At 38.6% G+C, this 20,241-nt stretch overlaps 5 protein-coding genes and 1 pseudogene across 7 annotated transcripts; 2 read left to right on the top strand and 4 right to left on the bottom strand.

Moving 5' to 3' along the window:
- Positions 1 to 42: 42 nt before the first annotated feature.
- LOC108812231 (probable ubiquitin receptor RAD23a) lies at positions 43 to 2,704 on the bottom strand. Of its 2 annotated transcripts, none has more exons than XM_056989403.1 (12): positions 2,514 to 2,704; positions 2,120 to 2,281; positions 1,994 to 2,032; positions 1,861 to 1,899; positions 1,695 to 1,768; positions 1,431 to 1,599; positions 1,228 to 1,350; positions 1,085 to 1,144; positions 843 to 890; positions 625 to 734; positions 454 to 538; positions 43 to 344 (listed from the first exon to the last, which is right to left on the bottom strand). In XM_056989403.1, exons 1-12 carry the CDS (start codon positions 2,577 to 2,579, stop codon positions 228 to 230), a joined length of 1,092 nt encoding a protein of 363 aa, XP_056845383.1. In that variant the 5' UTR covers positions 2,580 to 2,704; the 3' UTR covers positions 43 to 227. The 2 variants fall into 2 exon arrangements, with proteins under 2 accessions (XP_056845383.1, XP_018439930.1); XM_018584428.2 differs by having other exon boundaries at positions 1,431 to 1,608; positions 2,514 to 2,703.
- A 415-nt stretch (positions 2,705 to 3,119) lies between these two features.
- On the top strand, positions 3,120 to 5,298 carry LOC130496151 (uncharacterized). Its single transcript, XM_056987985.1, has 2 exons — positions 3,120 to 3,509; positions 4,543 to 5,298. Exon 2 carries the CDS (start codon positions 4,543 to 4,545, stop codon positions 5,218 to 5,220), a length of 678 nt encoding a protein of 225 aa, XP_056843965.1. The 5' UTR covers positions 3,120 to 3,509; the 3' UTR covers positions 5,221 to 5,298.
- A 3,969-nt stretch (positions 5,299 to 9,267) lies between these two features.
- On the bottom strand, positions 9,268 to 11,604 carry LOC108812230 (uncharacterized). Of its 2 annotated transcripts, none has more exons than XM_018584426.2 (7): positions 11,471 to 11,604; positions 10,974 to 11,219; positions 10,654 to 10,893; positions 10,458 to 10,569; positions 10,198 to 10,372; positions 9,865 to 10,105; positions 9,268 to 9,783 (listed from the first exon to the last, which is right to left on the bottom strand). In XM_018584426.2, exons 2-7 carry the CDS (start codon positions 11,155 to 11,157, stop codon positions 9,497 to 9,499), a joined length of 1,239 nt encoding a protein of 412 aa, XP_018439928.1. In that variant the 5' UTR covers positions 11,158 to 11,219; positions 11,471 to 11,604; the 3' UTR covers positions 9,268 to 9,496. The 2 variants fall into 2 exon arrangements, with proteins under 2 accessions (XP_018439928.1, XP_018439929.1); XM_018584427.2 differs by having other exon boundaries at positions 11,394 to 11,522.
- A 112-nt stretch (positions 11,605 to 11,716) lies between these two features.
- LOC108812232 (uncharacterized) lies at positions 11,717 to 12,862 on the top strand. The gene is made up of 2 exons (XM_018584430.2): positions 11,717 to 12,018; positions 12,363 to 12,862. The coding sequence occupies exon 2, from the start codon at positions 12,388 to 12,390 to the stop codon at positions 12,655 to 12,657; it is 270 nt and encodes an 89-aa protein (XP_018439932.1). The 5' UTR covers positions 11,717 to 12,018; positions 12,363 to 12,387; the 3' UTR covers positions 12,658 to 12,862.
- A 69-nt stretch (positions 12,863 to 12,931) lies between these two features.
- LOC108812228 (wall-associated receptor kinase-like 5) lies at positions 12,932 to 15,317 on the bottom strand. Its single transcript, XM_018584425.2, has 2 exons — positions 14,149 to 15,317; positions 12,932 to 14,070 (listed from the first exon to the last, which is right to left on the bottom strand). Exons 1-2 carry the CDS (start codon positions 15,191 to 15,193, stop codon positions 12,932 to 12,934), a joined length of 2,184 nt encoding a protein of 727 aa, XP_018439927.1. The 5' UTR covers positions 15,194 to 15,317.
- A 231-nt stretch (positions 15,318 to 15,548) lies between these two features.
- Positions 15,549 to 18,420, bottom strand: LOC108811818 (wall-associated receptor kinase-like 4; annotated as a pseudogene).
- Positions 18,421 to 20,241: the final 1,821 nt, after the last annotated feature.

Raw genomic sequence — 20,241 nt, 5'->3', positions numbered from 1 at the left:
GTTGTGATAACCCTCAATAAATATTATATCATGTGTGCAGTGTTTTCACAATTTTTGTCTTCATTAAGATTAAAGAAAATGTTTGTAAGATATAAACGAAGAAACTCGTCTGAAAAATACTTCTGAGAATAGTAAGAATGAAGGGTTCAGATGAAAGAGGCTAACACAAAACTTTTCATTATGGTCTCATTTGGTTAAAAGGCTGTTTCTTTTTTTGGGGTGAGAACTCAGTCTTCAAAATCTGCCGAGTTCTCTAGCAGATAGTTTGCAGCCAATTCCTCGTTACGGTCACACGCAAGGAAGGCTTCTATGACCAATGCTCTATCAAATCCCATTGCCTCCAGCTGTGATAAAAAAAAAACAAGTTTTAGGCAAGAGTTAGAACAGATGAACATCATGATATTCAGACTGTTATAATGGTGATGATGATGATGAATGGTTATGTGTGCGTACACGTTGAATCGCTTCTTGCTCTGCAGGGGTAACATTAACTGCATGAGGCATTTCTTGCTCCGGTTGGTCCAAAATATCCATATCCCTGAGAGTTTTGCATAACCAATAAGAGGCATAGGATCACATATAGATCCGACTCAGCCAGTGGCCAAACTGAAGAAAACTACTCACCCGTCAGATCCTTCATAAGGCTCGTTGATTAGCTGAAGAAATTCGGCTTGGTTCTCTTGAATAAGCCTCAGAAGTTGGGGGTTCTGCTTTCCAAGCTCTTGAAGCATAGGCTGTAACAGAAACAGAGATGAGATTTCTCACAAGGAATAAAAAGATCAAGCTACTAGTTTCTGGACCCAAAAGCAAGCACTATAGAGAAAGGTAAAAGGCTATCTTACCTGCAGAATCTGGGGGTTGGAATTGACCATTGTTCGTAATTGTTGGAACTAAAACAAATACAAATGCAACAAGATTACTTAATGAGGAAGCTGCGTAAATGATATTAAAGCAAATATCATATCGGAGTAGGTTAGAATCTACGTCCCTAAAGGTGACAAAACAGACTTCTAACAAATCTAGCTACCAAGTTTCTAATCCTAATCTCACAAATGAAAAGGAGGGACAAGGATAGAATGAAAACCTGATCATTGTTTCTGAGGAATTCAAGCGTTCCAAGATCTCCAGCACCAGCTTCTGCTTCCTGGAATAATTAAAAAAAAAAAAATTCACGGGAACTCAACTCCAATAAGCTCTTTTCGATGCACAAAAATATCAAGCTCTTACTTGAGGAAACAAATCCAAAGGAGATGAATTAGGTCCTCCAGAGGTAGGAGGAGGCGCAAGGTCTGCACCAGATCCTACTCCCGATATGTTAGTTAACGGAACAGCTTCTCTTTCAGGAATCCCCTGAAAAAAAACAAAACAAATTTTAGCAGTTTCATTCCCTTACAACATTCATAAGACACTGTTAGAGAGGAGGGGCATACAGAGTATAGATAATCAACTGCTCTCTCAGGGTTGTTATAAGCTGCACGAAGTGCACGAGTAACCGTTTCTTTGTCCCAGCTGCCTCCACCCATTTCCATTATTTGTTGAACCATTTGCTCAGTATTACCGCCACTAGCTAAAGTTGAAGCAGCCTGAGCATTGGTGTCACTTTGTGCCCTAAATATACAATTAAACCGTTTAAAGGCCATAGAGTTATCTTAAAATCCTCAAAAATACAAATTCAAGTCACGAATAAAACTTACGCTGGTTGTTCTTGAGCAAGAGGGGAATTTGAAGCTGGAACAGGTATAGACTGGGTTGTTAACGGAGCTGCAGGCTGGTTGATAGGTACAAGTGTGTATTAAAGCGAAGGAATCCAAATGATGATTGCATAACAGCCAGAGAAGAAGGGATGTGTAAGAAAATTACCATAGCTGAAGCTGTGGTGGATGTAGCCGTGGAAGTAGGCTGTAAGATAAGAAAAAAAAGTATTTCCACTGAGAACACTGGACCAATCAAGTGATGTGCAACAACAACATGAGAAAATAAGAAGCATGTTTACCAGAGCTGAAGACGAACCACCTGAACTTGCAGTTTTGCTCTATCAATTTCAAAAGACAAGGTACGGAGATTGTCACATCGACACAAAAGAATCTAACTTGATAACAAACAAGAAAAAAGTAAGTACCTTGCTAAGCATAACAACAAGAAAACCTTCTTCGGTAACCTGATTCTCCACCAAAGTAGTCTCATCTTTCAAAACCTTCCCATTGTGAATCAACAGCTGCTGCCCACATGGATAGTTGTCTTTGCTCTGCGAATCTTCAATATTCTTTTTCACCGCCATTATCTTTCAAAAACCAAACACACAAACATAAACAACCAATACACAAACAACATCATATACACCTCCACTCAACAAGACCAATCGAGAAACCTGAAATTCTGAATCTAGCATTTCAAAAGCTGTTCATCAAGTCGTGTATTACAATAAATTGGTATTGCAGAACCTATCTAAAGTTACTGACTTTACATACAAAATTACATGTAGTAGATCTGAACGAATGGAGACAAGGACTGACCGTGTCGGTGGGCAGAACCCTGATTTCAAAATGGCTACCCTTGAGAGTCTTGACGGTGAGCTTCATTTCGACGAATTAAACCAGGCGGCGTCGGGGGAGTCCGGCGAGGGAGCGAGAGATTACAGAAAGTGACCTAAAAGAGGGTTCTTTCTTCCAACAACTCTGCCAGAAAAACAGTCGCAATCAACCGAGCGTTTCGGATTTTAAAACGCGACAAGGGCGACCCCACGTGAATCCAAGTCCCATCGCACGTGACACACGCCCCTGAGGCCCTGACATACATGTAAAAATATCTCCCTTAATTTTCCATTTTTCATTTCAAACATTTTTTCAGTAAAACCCCTGTTAAAAATAAAATAAAAAACAATTTAACTTTTGTTGTAAACCATCCGGTTTAAGAATGTTTATAACCGACTTTGTATTAAACCGGTCATCCTTATGTGGATTGTGCCTTGTCTTATTTTAGTTTAATGATGACGACTTCTCTTAATGTTTAAGAGAGTCCCACATTGCTTATGAGACTTGTAATAGACGGTCTAAACTCCATATATAAGGAGCCTCTTGTCTTTGATATTAAATAACACAACAACACTTTTACATCTTATTTACAACACGTTATCAGCACGAGACTCTAAACCCTAGCTAAAATCCAACAACCACAAAAACCCTAATTTCAGCCGCAACTTCAAACCACCATATCTCCCTAACCGTAAGGATCCAGACGACGAGTAATATATCAAATTGAAGCTCTTGACGAGATGAATCCAGCGCCGCAGACCACGCATCAATCCGACTCCAGACGCGCCGTCACCTCCCAGTGCAAGCCGCGCCGTCAAAGATCATCCAAAACCCTAATAGCCGCCAACTCCTTATATCTCTTAATTTCGATATCTATTGTTCTTAGATCTCATACTAATCCAACTTTGAAACTTTCATTGTTGATTATTCAAGGTTTCTAAAAGAGGAACCAAGGAGAAAAGATCGGCAAAGATTAAGGTAAGATCTCAAAAACCCTAATCTTTACTTGTGGTTCAAGCAATTCGGATTTCAAACTTCTCTTCATCTTAAATCCGATTTTAAAAAAAAAATTGCGATTTGATTTGGTTGATTTTAGTTATTGTTTATTTTAAAATCGAAACCCTAAACCCTAAAATATAAAGCATGTGATTACATGACTTTTGTTTTGAATGGACAACAAGTGATACCCCTTTAAGGATGACACGCTATATGTCCAAACAAAACATAAGGTTAATGTTTTCCACATCTTTTGGTCGATGATGCACACCATAGTGTGGCTAGACCATGATTTTCTTTTAGGTCAATGATGCATACCAATAGGTATGACTAGACCATATGAAGTAAAGGTCGATGATACGTACTCTTAAGTACGATTAGACCATAAAACAAAATCAATGGTCGATGATGTTCACCCTCAGGTGCAACTAGATTTTTCACCTATGATTCACGGTGATCATCCACGATGATCCGCGTTGATCTATGATCCATGATGATCTTCGATGATCCGCGATGATCTACGATGATCAGTGATCCAAGGTGATCCACGGTGATCCTCGATGATCCACAGTGATCCACAATCACCGGTGATGGATGATGCGCACCACAGTGCAGCTAAATCACGACCCGTTTTATTTGGTCGAGGAAGTGTACCGAATGGTACTACTAGACCATTAAACCGCATGGGGCGATGTAGCATACCATATGGTATGGCTAGACCATGCACTCGTCCATCCTACTATTTTCAAGGGATTTATAAATCAAACAAGTTGATTAAGAGATGGATGAGTTATGAGAAAAATAAATTTCTAAAAGAATGCAAACTGGCTGTGTGGCCCTCTTATTTGTTTGATGGCCGTGTGATCCTGATTGAATAATAGCCGTAAGGCATTGATCACACACACAAGCCATATGGCTTATTGTTTACATACTGGCCGAGTGCCTTTTATTTCTTGGATAGCCAATGGCATCAGAAATTGTATGTACGAACACAAATCATTTTGATATGATTCAGATGTCGAGACTCCATCACTCGGATTACCCAGCCCTTGATCTCAATGGAGACAATTACCTTGATTGGGCGATGAACACTTCAGCCGATTTAAAGTCTAAAGGACTTGGGAAGTGTATCAAATACGGCAATGATACCCTTGCATATGAAAAGCGTAGAGCTGTTTTGATAATGAGAAAGCATCTCGTGAAGGATCTGTATGATGAGTGCAGTTACATCAACGATCCTTACGATCTCTGGTCGAGATTGAACATCATGTTCTTGGAGCCATTACTAGATGAGTCCATGAAAGAATGGAAGACTCTGAGGTTCCAGGATTATGAATCCGTGGATGACTATCACTTTGATCTTATGAGAATCACCTATAGTCTTAAACTATGTGGTGAAGTGATAACAAACTATGACTTGTTAAGCAAGACTCGTGACACGATACATTCAAAGGAAGTGTTGTTATCACAGAAGGCTAAAGGTTTCACAACCTATTACGACCTTCTCTCATACCTTTCAGCTCTTGAGGAAAAGAAGCAGAAAAGGAAAGTCAACCTCGACAAACTCGACTATGTTATGGAGATAAGTGCCGAGTATCAATGTGAGATGATATACGGTGATGCTGAGGAAGCTAAGAAAAGAAAATTCGGGTGGACTCATATAGATGATGAGATTGGTTTATTCATTGAATAGAAAACCAAATGTGAGCCACGTCCAAGATGTTATTATGGACTAGCCGGCTATTGTTTAAGCCTTTTGACATTCTGATTTCATACTTATGATTTGGTGTTTTCTTTTAAATATAATTTGTCATTGAAATTTCATAGCATTAATAAAAGTTTTTCTTTTATCTTGATTGATTTGCTTGAAAAATATTTTTGATTGACAAATGAGAATGAAAACTCGAGAAGGGTATGTCTAGACCACCACGCCTAAGGCATGGCCTTAAGAGGCACGAAATTTATCACCTAAGACCCATTGAGAGAGACCCAAAATCCCCACTGGCCGTGGACAAGGATACCACAATAACCGTGGTTGTAGATCCAATCATGGCCGAAGAGGGAGTAAAGGTCGAAATGGCATTACAAGCCACATCAAAATGGTTTCTATAATAAACCAATGGGCAAAGCAAAAGGAAATGTCCCTTTAGCTTATGAAAATCGCCAAAGGCATATATATAAGAGAGGTCGAGACTACATTCTCCCTACTGATCTAATACTATGCTAAGGATCAGTGTGATAAGGCATAAAAGCCTAGGTAACCAGTAAGGTTCACCAACGAATTTATACACTTTATGGTATGACCGGATTAGCCATCCTGGTCCGAAATTGATGCAAAGTTTAAAATTACTAAGGCACAAAGAGTTATCCCATAAGATCTCATGTTGTGAAACATGTACACAAGGGAAACTCAGTAGGCTTCATTGTTCCAAGCAACACGAAAGTATAATCTGATCATGAGGGTAGTGAGGACAAAACCTGTGATCATGACCATACCACAAATTCGTGTAACATGGTCTAAAACCATGCTGGCCATCCAAGCATTACGTTTAAGTGAGGACAAACAAAACTTATTTTATAGCATGTTCATGAGGGGGAGAATAAACACTCCGTGTGGTCCATGACCATACTATAAAACCCGAACATGATAAGCCTGGCCAAAGGCCATAAGGCATTATAGCTTGGCCGTATAAGGCATAACCTATAAGGTTGAGACTTCAAAAGTCTATAAGCTTGGGTAAACCACAAGAATACATGTATGAAAGATAAGATACATCAGGCCATATAAAGTGAGCATAGATATTCTCGTCTAAAGATGAAAAAGGGTCATAATCCAGATATAGACCATCCTAAGAGTTTATGAATAAACCACCACATACCTATGTGCCATCTAGGATGGAATACCTCATCTAAGAATGAGATGAAAATCGGGAATATATGTTGGATAAGAGAACATGATCTTTCTCCCACGAATTCAATGAGACCATGAGCCAAACAAAGGTGATCATATTGTGGCCAAGGTACACGGATTACATACAAGATGAATCCGACTATCCAACATCATGGAGAAAGCTATAAGCTGGTAAATAGAAAGTGAAAGTGGAATGGTTTTAACCATCCAAGTCTTGGCAAAGATCCACGGACCAGATATATATGTACTGGACGTCCATAGACAAAGAAAGAATGATAGCCAGACAGACTCGAAAGAATGACTAAGTCATACCATCTTAGCACCACTATATAAATGTCCTAGAAGAGACATAATCAAGTTGCTGTAAAAGTCTATACAAGATAGACCAGAATGTTCCATATATAATGAACCACGGATAGAAAAGTTAAGGTGCTCATAATGATAGATCCGGGTTCATGAAAGAGAAACCATACTAGACAATGAGATAAGACCGGCCGGTCCTAAGGTACGGTATCATACAATGTAGCCTTGCAAACTACAAAGTATTCAATGATCCTGATAATAATAAAATCTCAATCGATTGTATCATGTCTAGAACGCGATAGAACGCGATGGAACATTATATAAGGTGTCGACACATACACACACTCATAAGTGATAAAGAGAAATCACTTGAGCATAAGAGATATGCGAGGATCACTAACCCACGTAAGAGTACTCATCATAGAGAAATGAATGGGACGTGGAGTTATAGTAAAGAATGTATATGATGGGCGTATTGGCCAAATACATAAGATAGACGCCATCTAACCAGTGAACAGATGAGTCTTGTGAGGAAAAGAAAATCGTGAGCTGTAGAACATGAAAGTACAGACAAGTGGTCGTACATGTTCCTACATAAAGCATTCAAAAGGAATAGCTTGATCACACAAGGATACCCACAGGGACTAAGGAACAAGGAAATGAATTCCTAGGTGGTGAATGCTACTACCCAATATCGAAATTAATAAAGATTTGGACATCTAAGGAAGATGTAGTAGACATTGGATATATCACTGGATATAAAGGTAACATAAGATATCTTGAGAAATGAGAAAGAAATTCTCATAGAACAACATCGTTCCTGCGTTGTTCATGGACTGAAATGCAGCTGCATACGTGTATGTACACACGATATGATAAGACTAAGTGATGCTTAGTAGAAAGTTCTATAAGAACGTTTCAGATCAGTCCATATAGTAGTCAATATATTCCTTGTGTTTATACTTAAAGAAAGGATGATTAAGATGATTGATTCTTGGAAAGGCTATGAAGAGACTACGATGATCTATAGTAGAGATCATTAGCCGTATATGAAGGTTGGAATCTATGATCCAACGTACCAAGAATAGATTGATCAAATGGTCTGAGAATCCATCAGATTCACGACCAAAGGGAACCATACCGACTAGGATCATGTCCGACCTAGTTCGACCTTAATCATCATTGGTCCCGACCAATCCATCCCGTCCAGCTTGTTCCGACCAGTTCCTCTAGGTCTTAAATCCGACCTAAACCATCCAAGTGAGAGGAACGTCCTATTGACCAAAAAGTGGCTTAGTTTTGATTAAACTTCAAACTATAACACAATAGCCACTTCATGAACAGACCGTGGACATATACTAAAAGTTCATAAAGAGTTTTGGTCAAAGGATATGAATAAGATATATAGTGGACAAGAACATAATCCGGATGGATTATGGATGATGTCATGATCCGGACAGATCATGGACATACAAAGACATTCATGGTCGAATTTATCTAAGAGAGATAAACCACATGATCCAAATGGACCATGAATATCATGAAAGCATTTTGCTGATGCAGGTTACTAATCCGACCCACACAGTGCTAAGTCCCAAACTGGTTATGTTTTCACATATGGAGGCACGACCATTTCATGGAGATCAGCCAAGCAGATGATATCAGCCACATCATCTAATTACTCAGACATATTGGCGATCCATGAAGCAAGTAGGGAGTGTGTCTGATTAAGACTCATGACACACCATATTCAGACAGCATGTGGGATCACAGATGGTAAGAATGGGCCGACCATTCTTTATGAAGACAATGCGGCCTGCATAGCTCAGCTCAAAGATGGATACATCAAGGGTGACAAGACCAAAAACGTCTCCCAAGTTTTCTTCACCCATGATCTACAGAAAGAAGGAGAGGTCAAGGTACTCCAAGTCAGATCCAGCGAGAACTCAGCTGACCTCTTCACTAAGGCATTACCAACTTACACGTTCAGGAAGCTTATGCAGCAGACTGGTATGCGTTCACTGGGAGACCTTCAGTAATGTTCACTTCAGAGGGAGTAATGCGGCTGTACTCTTTTTCCTATCCATGACTTCCCGTTTTTACCACATTGGGTTTTTGGGTTTACCATGGAAAGGTTTTAACGAGGCAGTATACCAAACGCATTACAAGCCCTAAATGGTTATGGCATTCAGGGGGAGTGTTATAAACCATCCGGTTTAAGAATGCTTATAACCGACTTTGTATTAAACCGGCCATCCTTATCTGGATTGGACCTTATCTTATTTTAGTTTAATGATGGCGACTTCTCATGTTTAAGAGAGTCTTACATTGATTATGAGACTTGTAATAGACGGTCTAAACTCCATATATAAGGAACCTCTTGTTTTTGATATTAAATAACACAACAACACCTTTACATCTTATTTCCAACAACTCTTCATATTTAATTAATCGACAATTATATAAATATCCAAATCTGTGAAAAGCAATGAAATTTAAGATATGTATTTTTATTTTATTTCAATATATTTCAACCTGATTTATTTAACAAAAATATTTTTTTTTCACAAGACAGTTGGAATTTAGGAGAACTGAAATATTTATTTTACAAATGGACCAATAAAGGCCAAGCGCGAGATAACAGCAACACACGAGATTCTATTTATAGTCGAATGATAATAGATCTTTTTTTTTTTTTTTACATATTCAAGATTCATGAAAAGCTTTTCAGAATCATTAGTAGATTTTATTAAGCTCAGAACTCACGGTCAGGGAAGAGAATCGGAGCAACGAGTGACCAGATGAAGAGACCAGCAGTGGCCCAGCTGGTCACAACACGAACCCATACAGACGGCCACCCAACATCGACCAGTTTACCACTTTCACCAACTGAAGTTGACCAGCCAGTTAAGAGCATTGCAGAGTACATGCTCGCGAGGGAGAAGATAATGTGGAAGAATGCGTATGAGTATGTCACTGGCTTCTTCTGCTCCTTCTCTTCCTTTTCTTCTGCTTTCCCGTCTAGTGGAAGCAGAGGTTTCTCTGAACATTTTCAACAAAAAGGAAAACCCGTTAAACAAGGTTTCGTTACTCGGGTGTTCAAACCGGTCTGTGGACACATACCTGCACGGGGAGAATCAGGAGAGGAGAGAAGCGTAGTGGACGAACCAGCACGAACCGCGGAATAAACGACAGAGAGAACAGTTGTGAGTAACCCAAAGGTCATGGTCCCCGTTGAAACAGCTTTGGAGTGTTTGTGGAGACCGTTGCATTCGTAATCTCGGGGCTCACTTGCAAGTCCACTGTAGCAGAGGTACATGCAGTAGAAAGATATAACTGACGCTGGCAAAATGCTTCCACCGACCTGCAAAACAAAAGGTTAATTCTGACTCCAAAGGAGCCTGAAGATGATGAGATCAACAAGAAACTAAAGGTTTTAGAAAGTCAAAAACTTACAGCGGGGTGCAAAACCACAACAGCAAAGACAAATACAAATATCAGAGTCATGACAATGAAGAAAGTGTTGAGCCCGCAATCGTGTCCAGATGGAGTAAACCAGTGGAAGAGAAGTCCAGAGAAGACGAACGTTGCCAAGTAACATACAAGAGAAACAACGAGCAACGCAGCATACCTAAATATTAAAACCTAGATTAGCAGCAGTGGCATAAACTAAGTCAAGTCACATATGATGGCAGAGATATATATATAATACTAACCAGAACTGCTCGTCGTAGCCAACCCATGTGTCATTCCAACCATGAACGAAATCCAAAAGAAGCACAACTTGAACAAGAAGAAAAAATCCAGCACCAAACTTTGACATGGACTCTGACAAAAAGATGTTAAAATTGATTCTCATTAGTTCCAAGTTAATCACCTCACCAGGAACAAAATAAAGAAGATATGATTTACCATAAAAGCTGATGATTTCATTGGGAAGGAAGAACATTAAGATAACCAAAATGAACCAGGAGATAACTTTCATCATCCAACCACCGTGGTGAATACCATCACGAGGGTCTTTCTGAGTCTTGACACCAATCATCATAACCGATAGAATTGAGAAAAAGACGAAATTGCCTAAGCTGACACGCAAGACAGCATCAGTCTCAAACCATTCCCGATCGGGTGTCTTGTGAAAATGGTTAATCCCTGCACAAAAAAAAAATGTCAATTTATCAGCCATAAGCTAAAAAGGTTATTACAATGACAGAAGAAAAAAAGAAACTTACAAGGGAGCTTCTCCATGAGAGGAGCAGCAACTTCACGGAGAATCCATGAAACGATTAAAGAAAGTGCAAAGAGACCACAGTAAGCAATCCTAGCGGAACGTCTGCTGATACTAGAGACAACAGTACGGCAAGCATCGCATGCACAAGCAGCACAGCACGATGCGAGACAAGAAGCTGCCCACATCTCTTTTTTATTTATTCCTCTTCCTCTAAGATGATCAAAGGGTTGGTTTTTTTTTTTCAATACTGAGAAGAAACACACACAAAAGATACATATCAGCAAACAACGTTCAGTCTCATCTTAATTAATCATTACCAATACAATCCCTAATTTCTAAATTAAAATTGAAATTCGATGAAATAAGGTGACTTTTCCCCCAAATTGGAGACGGAATCAAAAATTGAAATTCTAAACTTTACCCAAAGAAGCTGCTTTTTAGTGATCGGATGTGAGCTGTGCAAGAAAAGAAACAAACCCCAAAATCGAATCAAAATACCTTTGGCTATCAATCGATCAAACTTTGAGCAGCTTTTCCTCTCCTTGAAAAGTTTTGTTCTTATTATTATACTCGCTGCTAACAAGGACTTGGTATTAAATTATTAATCAACGTTTCCAATTTGACGACGATGACCTCTCAGAATAAGCCCACTAATTGCCCAAGGCCCAATATTTTTAAAAAGAAATTTCTTTTTTTTTCTTATAAAAGGAGTGGAAGCCAAACACGCATAATCATTTTTTTTCCTCTCCTTTTTTTTTTCTTTCTTTTTTTGTATATAAAAAATCCCTAAATTTCCGTCGTATGTAACGGAATAAATAAAACAGCGTACGGCGTCATCCGGCAAATCTCCCCCCGCTCGAGCCATCCATCAAGCCACGGAGGAGAGACAGACTCATCGCTTCCCCTCCATTATAGAAAACCTTTCCGGAGATTCATCGTCTAGCTACGCACTCATTTCCTGGTGGTCGGATTCGCGTGTCAACGGAGCTGGAAGCAGCAATAGCTTTTTTTTTTCTTCTTCTCCACCTCTCTTCCTCTTTTCACAGGTTCGTTTATATTTTGAATCCTTATATTTGATCGCCTCGTCTCCTCGAATCTCTCTTTATCCAATGTTCATTGACTACCCGCTCGTTGTTTTGATCGATGCAAAGAATTGATTGAATCAAGCTTGGTTTGTACCTGTGTTGCTAATTCAAAAGACTAATCTCTTTTCCAAATTGATTAATCTCCTGGGGATAGATAGATAGATCATAGATTTGATATGTTCGTTAGCTTGCTGTTTCTCATTGACATTAAAATGATCTAGAAATTCGAAATTATTGGTAGCTCTATAAAATGGCTTTATGATTGACAATTTACATGGATCTTTCTCCTCGTATCAATTTTGTAGGTGTTTGATTATCTATCAAAAAGCCATGGTTCTTGACGGGATGGTGTCTTCACCATCAAGGAGAACACAGTCTCTAAAGAAGCAGTGGGAAGATTTGGGTAGCTGCTCCACCGTTGTCAACAGGCATCGATATCTCTTGACTGCTTTGCTTCTTTTGGCCTTTCTCTGCACTGTTTATCTTTACTTTGCTGTCACTTTAGGCGCTAGCCACTCCTCCTGCTATGGCTTGACCGGTAAAGCCAAGGCAATGTGTCAATTGCAAGCTATCTCCAAAGGGAAGCTGAAATTTTTCTAGAGTGTGAGAGAGAGAGAACCGAACCTCCGTGATGGCTCTTTGCCCTACTACTACATTCTTTTTTTTTGTTTTTATTGATTCTATTTGTGACATTTGTGTGTATTATAATATTATTACATGGTGAAAAATACCAGAGATTTATAATCGGAAACATAATTCATTTTGTTCATGAATGAAAAGAAAAATGAAGTTTCTTACAGGTTTTTATCATTGAGGAACCACCGGTTTGGAGATACATTTAGCATTGAGGATGGAACAGTCCTCGTACACTCTCCTATATGATTATGTTTTCTTGATTTGCATGGCTTGAGCAGCCTTTATCATCTTCTTCATTGTTAAGGAAATGTAGTTTTAGATCTTCAGGTGATGAACTAATCCTCTCCAGCTCAATAGAAATCTCTCTCATGTTTGGCCGCTTCCTTCCTTTCTGGCTTAGACACCTTCTAGCGAGTTCTGCGACTGCCATCACTTGGTCCATCTTGCCTTCCTCTTTGATCCGATCATCAATGATGTCCACCACTCTGTTTTCTTTCATGGCCTCAATGAAATCAGTTGCCAATCCTCTTCCTTCTTCAGACCGGACACGAGATAGTGGTTTTTCACCCGTCATGAGCTCCACCAGGACAACCCCAAAACTATAAACATCGCTCTTGTCAGTGTATTGGCTCGACAAGAAGTATTCCGGATCCATGTACCCAAAAGACCCTGCAACTAGTGTTGTCAAGTGAGTTTGATCTACTGCTACAGATCTTGAAGTTCCGAAATCAGACACCTTGGCTCTGTATTTCTCATCCAACAGTATATTGGTAGTCTTGATATCTCTGTGGTATATCGGAAACGATGCAGCTGAGTGCATGTATGAAAGTGCTCCCGCAATCTCTACAGCTATTCGAAGACGCACTTCCCAAGTCATCTTGTAATCATCAGATTCATCATGAAGACGCTTGAACAGATCTCCATTGGGAATATACTCGTAAACTAGGATCGGAACTTCAGTCTCCAAGCAACATCCCAACAGTTTCACAATGTTCCTATGGTTAATCTGCGAGAGAAGTGCTACTTCATTGATAAACTCTTGCATCTTATCTTCATCCACAAGTTTGGATCTCTTAACCGCGACGATCCTGCCATCCACCAGCATACCTTTGTACACAGTTCCTTGACCTCCTTGCCCAAGCACCCTCTTCACGCTGAAGTTATCAGTGGCTTTCTCCAACTCTTTTGAGGTAAATATCCTCGACATATCTACACTTCCATCGTTTGTAGTAGTTAGTTGTTGTTTCAACAACAAGCCTCCATTACGTCTGAAGAACTTCCTGCCACGAATGATCCTCCTTCGCTTCCTTATAACTACGAACAACCAGAAGATCCCACCAACTAAAAACAAGAGTCCCAACACACCTATCAGAACCCCTGCACAACAACAAAGAAAAACATAAGTAACACTAATTTCTCTTCTGTCTTGTAGTCACAAGATGCATTGGAACTCACCTTCCAGCACGAAGGACTTCCCCGGCTTGGTTATCATGGGCTTGGGCTTGCACGTGTACATTGATCCACGCATGTTCTCACAAATGCCTTCTTTACAGACATCGGGTTCTTTGCACATATCAGCTTCTACACAACCCCCTCGAAGGTATGGATTCCCTGTGAAGCCAATGGGGCAATAGCAGTTCCTGTAACTCATCTCGTAGAAGTAACCATACTCACAAAGACATCTCGTGTCCGAGTCGTAAGATCCGTAGCGAGTAAGATTCCTGCAACCTAAAGGGTTTCTAAAGCGAGAATCAGAAGTACCAAAGTACCAACCTAGCTCCACCACCGCATAGCCACCAGCATGGAACTGTTCTGGCGCAGTGACATTTGAGGGTGAATATCTTTTGTCAGTCAAGAAGGAAACTCTGCAGCCTTCTCCTCCTGTGACATCTATGACTTGTGGACGCTCCAATGGTATTCTAGTCTGGCAGCATTTGTAGCCGTCACAGATTGAGTCTGATACTTGTTGACCACTCAAGCTTTCTTTGCAGCTAGATCCGCAACCCAAGGTCTCTGATTCGAGATCCGTCATCAAGGCCTTTGTACCGCAGCCAACCGCCACAAGGCGGTTATTGTCTGTGATGAAGTAAGGGCTGCCTTTGCCTGTGACGTTCAAATCTGGTCGTGACTTTTTGAGTCCTTGACTCGTGTTACTACTTGAACAACCAAACGAAGTCACAGGACCTTTGATTAGAACAACACCGTATGGTTTATCTCCATCTGGAAGAGAGATGTTGACCAATTCAGTATTGATCCTTGAGAGAAACGGAACAGGTGTTCCGGAAGAAGTGGTGGTGTTGCAGACAACCTCGTACCAGTTGTTGAGATAGCAATCCTTCCCGCCGATTCCAAAAGGGAACGGGATCGAGATTCCTCCACAGGTTTTGCTACATGAAGTTGTAGAGTTACCGTTTTGAGATGTTGCTGCTGATGAGCCATTGATGAGAAAAGTAAGGACAGACGCTGCAATACATATCAAGTTGTAAGTCTTTGTCTTCATAATTTCTTTTTTTTTTTGTTTCTTTGATTTGATCAATCTCAATATATTCAAGAACCAATAAGTTTAGAAACAAGTGTGAAGCAATTTACAAAGCATAGAAAAACAGGTCAACATGCCATGAGGGCTTTATATATTGAATTTTTTTTCTTTGATCAAAATATATTGAATTAATAACTTAAGGTTGGAATATAAGAATCCAGTCTTTATTTTCCATACCATATGAAAGTAGACCCATGTTATATCATTTGACCATCGTCACCATGTTCTTTCAGGATACAAAACAAAGTTGACCAGTAAAACGTTAACTAAAAAGTCAATGAATCCGTGACCAGTCAAACGTTATGAAGGTAGTGGCCGTCACATGGATAACGAATGGATAACGTGAATATTCAATAATACTTAATGCCAACATGAAAATAAATATGTGTGCGCTATTACATAAATCAAACATTTACTTTTCCATCATGAGGGTAAATATACATTTGCAGTGTTTTTAAGTCGATCAAATCATCACCACGTTCGTAGAGGAACCAGAGGATCAGCATCAGACGTTGGTGATGCACTACTAAACATGGAGGCTGGAGCAGTCACTTCAAACTCCCGAGTCTCATCAACGTTAAGTTGCATGGTTTCATCCTCTTCGTCATCCTCTTCCTCAATATTAACCTCTGAATCATGAGTTGCTGAACGAATCCTCTCAAGCTCAATCCAAGCCTCTCTCATGTTTGGCCTCTTCTTCCCTTTTCGGTTTAAACATCTCCTAGCTAGTTTCGCCACTGCCATCACTTGGTCCAGATTGCTTTCGTCTTTGATCCGAACATCAACTCTGTTCAGAAATGTGTTCTCCTTCACGGCATTAACAAAATGAGCTGCAAACCCTCTGTTGTCTTCGGACCAGACACGTGAGGATGGCTTTTCTCCGGTCAAAAGCTCCACAAGGACGATTCCAAAACTATAAACATCACTTTTCTCTGTAAACTTGCTTGATTGAAAGTACTCTGGATCCACATATCCAAAAGTACCTGCAACCTGAGTCGTCAAGTGAGTTTGATCAATAGTTACCGATCATCAGACTCATCATGATGATGAAGACGCTTGCACAAGTCTCCATTTGGAAGAAACTCATAAACCAAGACCGGAACTTCTGTCTCAAGACAACATCCCAAGAGTTTGACGATGTTTCTGTGGTTGATTTGTGAGAGAACAACGACTTCATTGATGAACTCCTCTACCTTGTCTTCGTCCATGGCTTTGGATCTCTTCACTGCGACGATCTTACCGTCGACGAGCATTCCCTTGTACACAGTCCCCTGACCTCCTTGCCCAAGAATACGATTCTTGTTGAAGTTGTCAGTAGCTTTCTCCAACTCATTCGAGCTAAATATCCTCGACATCTCTACATTACCTTCTTTTCTAGCTAACTGCTGTTTCAGCAGCATACCTCCATTACGTCTGAAGAACTTTCTCTTTCGGATAATCCTCTTCCGCTTCTTAACAAACTTGTACAACCCAAAAACTCCAAAGGCGAAAACCAATAGTGCCGAACCTATAAGAACACCTATACCAACAACAAAATACTAAAATATAAAGAACAAAACTATCATATATATTAGGCCTGCGGTTTTAAACCAAACCGATCAAGCCGAACCGAACCAAAATTTTCGGTTTTCGATTATGGTATTGATTTCAGTTTGGTTCAGAATGGTTTTAAAAATTAGTTCAGTTTTCCGTTCGGTTTGGTTCTTTTTTTTTGAAAAATATGAAAATATCCGAAATAACCGAAATTATACGAAAATCTAAACCGAAACAAAAAAATCAGTTAATTCGGAAGTAAAATTAAAAACTAAAAATAACTTGAAAACCAATTTTTTCGGTTCACTTTGGTAGGATTGTGGCCGACAGAATAAACCGAAAATCCCTGATCGGAATAAACCGAATTATCCGAACTGGCAGGGTTACTATATATCCTTCACAAAACGGTCAAGTTTACCTTGAATCACTGGCTTGAGCTTCTCTGGTTTCTGGGTCTCGCATATGAACCCACCAACTATATTTTTACAAATTCGGTTGCCACACTTTTTGCGTGTTTCTTCTCGTTTGCATCTATCAATGACTACAATTTTGAATCCATCGTTAGAAACATACAAAATATAAGACTAATAAAGCAGAATATCTCTTACCTACACAACCACCTGGAAGGAATGGGTTCCCTGTGTAACCCATAATGTTACAATAGCAATTACTATAGCTGAAACCAGAGAAGTAGCCGTACGAACAAAGGCAACTCGTCTCGCTCGTGTAGACACCATTTCCATCTGACACGTTTTTACAGCCTACTGGGCTTGGAACACGAGAATCCGAAGTATCAAAGAACCATCCTAGCTCTACCACTGCGTACCCATCACTATGAAACTGTTCTGGCTCTGTAACATTCAAACTGGGATACTTCTCGCTTGTCAGAAAAGCAACTTTGCATCCTCCTTCGGTTGCGTTGCTTCCTTCAGGGATCTCCAAACTAACTCCCAGAACTTGTATCGTCCCTTCTGGTATCCTTGTCTGACAGCATCGATCTCCATTGCAAATCTTGTTTCTTACTTTTTGGCTACTATTTCTTTCGTTACAGTTTGACTTGCAACCGATGGTCTGCGATTTGATATCCGTCATAACCGCCTTCGCATTGCAACCAACCGCAACGAGTTGGTTCTTGTCCGAGAAGAAATAGGGACTGCCTTGGCCAGAAACGTTTAAAGGCGGCGGTGTAAGCGGTTGAGATGCCTTTGTAGAACAGCCATAGGAAGTTACGGGACCTTTGATGTGAACAACTCCATAGTATTCATACTCCTCATAATCTGGAAGATAGATTTTCACCAATTCTCTGTTGATCCTTGAGAGAAACGCAACAGAGTTGCTGTTACAGACAACCTCGTACCACGGGTTTAGATAGCAATCTTCCCCGCCTATACCGAATGGGAATGGAATTGATAGTCCTCCGCAGACTCTGGTACAGGGATCTGGAGGGTTTCTTGATGATGTTACGCCAGCGATGAACAGAGAGAAGATCACTAGTATAATTACACAAAGGAGGTTTTGAGTCTCTGTCTTCATACTGGTTCTGCTCTTGTACAATTCTTACTGATCTTTTTAAAATCTTATAGTATTATGAAAATGGAACGGAGAAAAAGAATCAAGATTCAGCATAGTTAGACGAGATAAGAAGATTAGATGAAAGGTGTAGAAAGAGATGCAAAACAGAGTCGACAAGAATAGTGTGAACTTAAAAATCAACGGATTCATTATTCATGACCGACCTGTAAGTGTCAAGAATATGACTAAATGGTAGATCACTTAGAATTTTTTAGTTTTGGACCAATCAGAACAAGCATGAAAGTCAACCATCTAAATCCAAGTAATAAATACTATAGTCCACTTAGACAAAAAAAAACTATGGTCCACCAGGGAAAATAGACTTTTTATCTCCAAACTATTTGGGGTCAGCAACTTATATTCTAACTAACATTTGAGGGCTCAAAATTAAGAATGAAATAGTTTACTGTAATAAATTGATCTTGGAAAATTAATAATTTCGCGTAATTAATAGAGAAATAAATATGCCCACACATTATTTAAGTATTACAATAAAAAATTATTTTTTCTGTAGGTGTGTTTATTTTTTAATATCTATCTTATTAAAACAGAAACATTACAACTTCTTCTAGGTGGATTTTAAAGTTGGACCTTATGTAATTAATGCTATATTAATCTACTTATTATTAGACATGCCTTTTTATAAATAATTAATATCAACTATTACCATAGTTTTTCACTTCTTACCTTATTATTATATCCACTACGCATGTTTCCTTATATTGCATATATTTAACTATAAGCTAGATACAATCATTAGCATATTATACTATAAGATAGATTATTAATAATACATCTACTAACATATAATACTATACGACAGATTACTAATAATACAATATATTATCTGTATTCATTAACTTGCATCTATCAATATTAGCAATACTATGAAGACGACTAACTCTATACTTTGAACCTATAAACAATGATATACTAATTTATAACAAAAATGATATTACTGTTACAAATTAGTTTTTATAAAAATTATTTATAGCAGTAATTTGTTATATAAGATAAATTTAATCAAGACCCAAATATTTTTTTCCTGTTCGGAAAAAAAGAAACCTACGAATATATACCATTAAGTTAGCCAAAAATCTTTCGAATAAATAGTAAATCTCACCAACCCAAAAAATTGAATTAAAAATATAACAAAAGATATTATGTTTGAAATTTAGCTCACTGGATCGGGTATAAATCTGTTCATTTCAGGTATGAGTTCTTCGAGTTCTCAAAATTTGGATCTAAGTAGGTATTTGATTTCTTTTTGTCCGGGTCGATTTTTTTTGGTTCCGGATCATTCTAACTTTTTTATATTATAAATTTTAAATAATATACAACATGTATATAAAATATGTGAATCAAAAGATAAATCCGCGCAGGGGCGCGGGTCATGATCTAGTTGTTTCTTAAAGAGGAAAATTCCTTATATTTATTCCCTTACTTTTTATCTTATTATTAACCTTGGCACATTGTGAAAATTTATTAGATATTTTATGATTTTGACAAAACCGTCTCCATCTAGATAGTCTAATTTGAATCAACCACTTGATCTTCAAAACTAAATTTAATTTTTTTTAACTCATCTTGAATCATCGACATGACTTGTACATTTAATGTTTAAACTAAATTTTAACCCGCGCGGGATTACCTTTTGATTATTTATTTTAATTTAAAATTACTATTTTCTGTTTGAATTTTAATATTTGAAATTTTGACCTCTATAATTAAAAATAATTTATCTTGACGTCTCATATTAGTTTGTTATCTCATATTTAAATATCTATATTATTAGAACATCTTTATTATTAGAGAATTATCATTCTTAATTATTATCTTTAGATTGGAATATTTTTTTAACCAGTAAGTTTTCAAAATATTTCCATCATTTGAAAAATAAGATT

The sequence above is a fragment of the Raphanus sativus genome, chromosome 6 (assembly GCF_000801105.2).
Source record: "Raphanus sativus cultivar WK10039 chromosome 6, ASM80110v3, whole genome shotgun sequence".
Lineage (NCBI taxonomy): Eukaryota > Viridiplantae > Streptophyta > Magnoliopsida > Brassicales > Brassicaceae > Raphanus > Raphanus sativus.
The sequence above is the reverse complement of the archived record's forward strand: the minus strand, read 5'-3'. Positions and strand labels throughout refer to the sequence as shown.

Excerpts from the sequence above, each read along its gene's own strand:
- LOC108812231 (XM_018584428.2), bottom strand. The coding sequence starts at position 2,579 with ATGAAGCTCACCGTCAAGACTCTCAAGGGTAGCCATTTTGAAATCAGG. Across the intron at positions 1,351-1,430 it reads CAGTTGATTATCTATACTCT|GGGATTCCTGAAAGAGAAGC; the intron begins GTATGCCCCTCC and ends GTTTTTTTTCAG. Across the intron at positions 539-624 it reads CCTTATGAAGGATCTGACGG|GGATATGGATATTTTGGACC; the intron begins GTGAGTAGTTTT and ends CAAAACTCTCAG.
- LOC130496151 (XM_056987985.1), top strand. The coding sequence starts at position 4,543 with ATGTCGAGACTCCATCACTCGGATTACCCAGCCCTTGATCTCAATGGA.
- LOC108812230 (XM_018584426.2), bottom strand. The coding sequence starts at position 11,157 with ATGTGGGCAGCTTCTTGTCTCGCATCGTGCTGTGCTGCTTGTGCATGC. Across the intron at positions 10,894-10,973 it reads TCTCATGGAGAAGCTCCCTT|GGATTAACCATTTTCACAAG; the intron begins GTAAGTTTCTTT and ends TTTTTTGTGCAG. Across the intron at positions 10,373-10,457 it reads GGCTACGACGAGCAGTTCTG|GTATGCTGCGTTGCTCGTTG; the intron begins GTTAGTATTATA and ends TTTAATATTTAG.
- LOC108812232 (XM_018584430.2), top strand. The coding sequence starts at position 12,388 with ATGGTTCTTGACGGGATGGTGTCTTCACCATCAAGGAGAACACAGTCT.
- LOC108812228 (XM_018584425.2), bottom strand. The coding sequence starts at position 15,193 with ATGAAGACAAAGACTTACAACTTGATATGTATTGCAGCGTCTGTCCTT. Across the intron at positions 14,071-14,148 it reads GAAGTCCTTCGTGCTGGAAG|GGGTTCTGATAGGTGTGTTG; the intron begins GTGAGTTCCAAT and ends GTTGTTGTGCAG.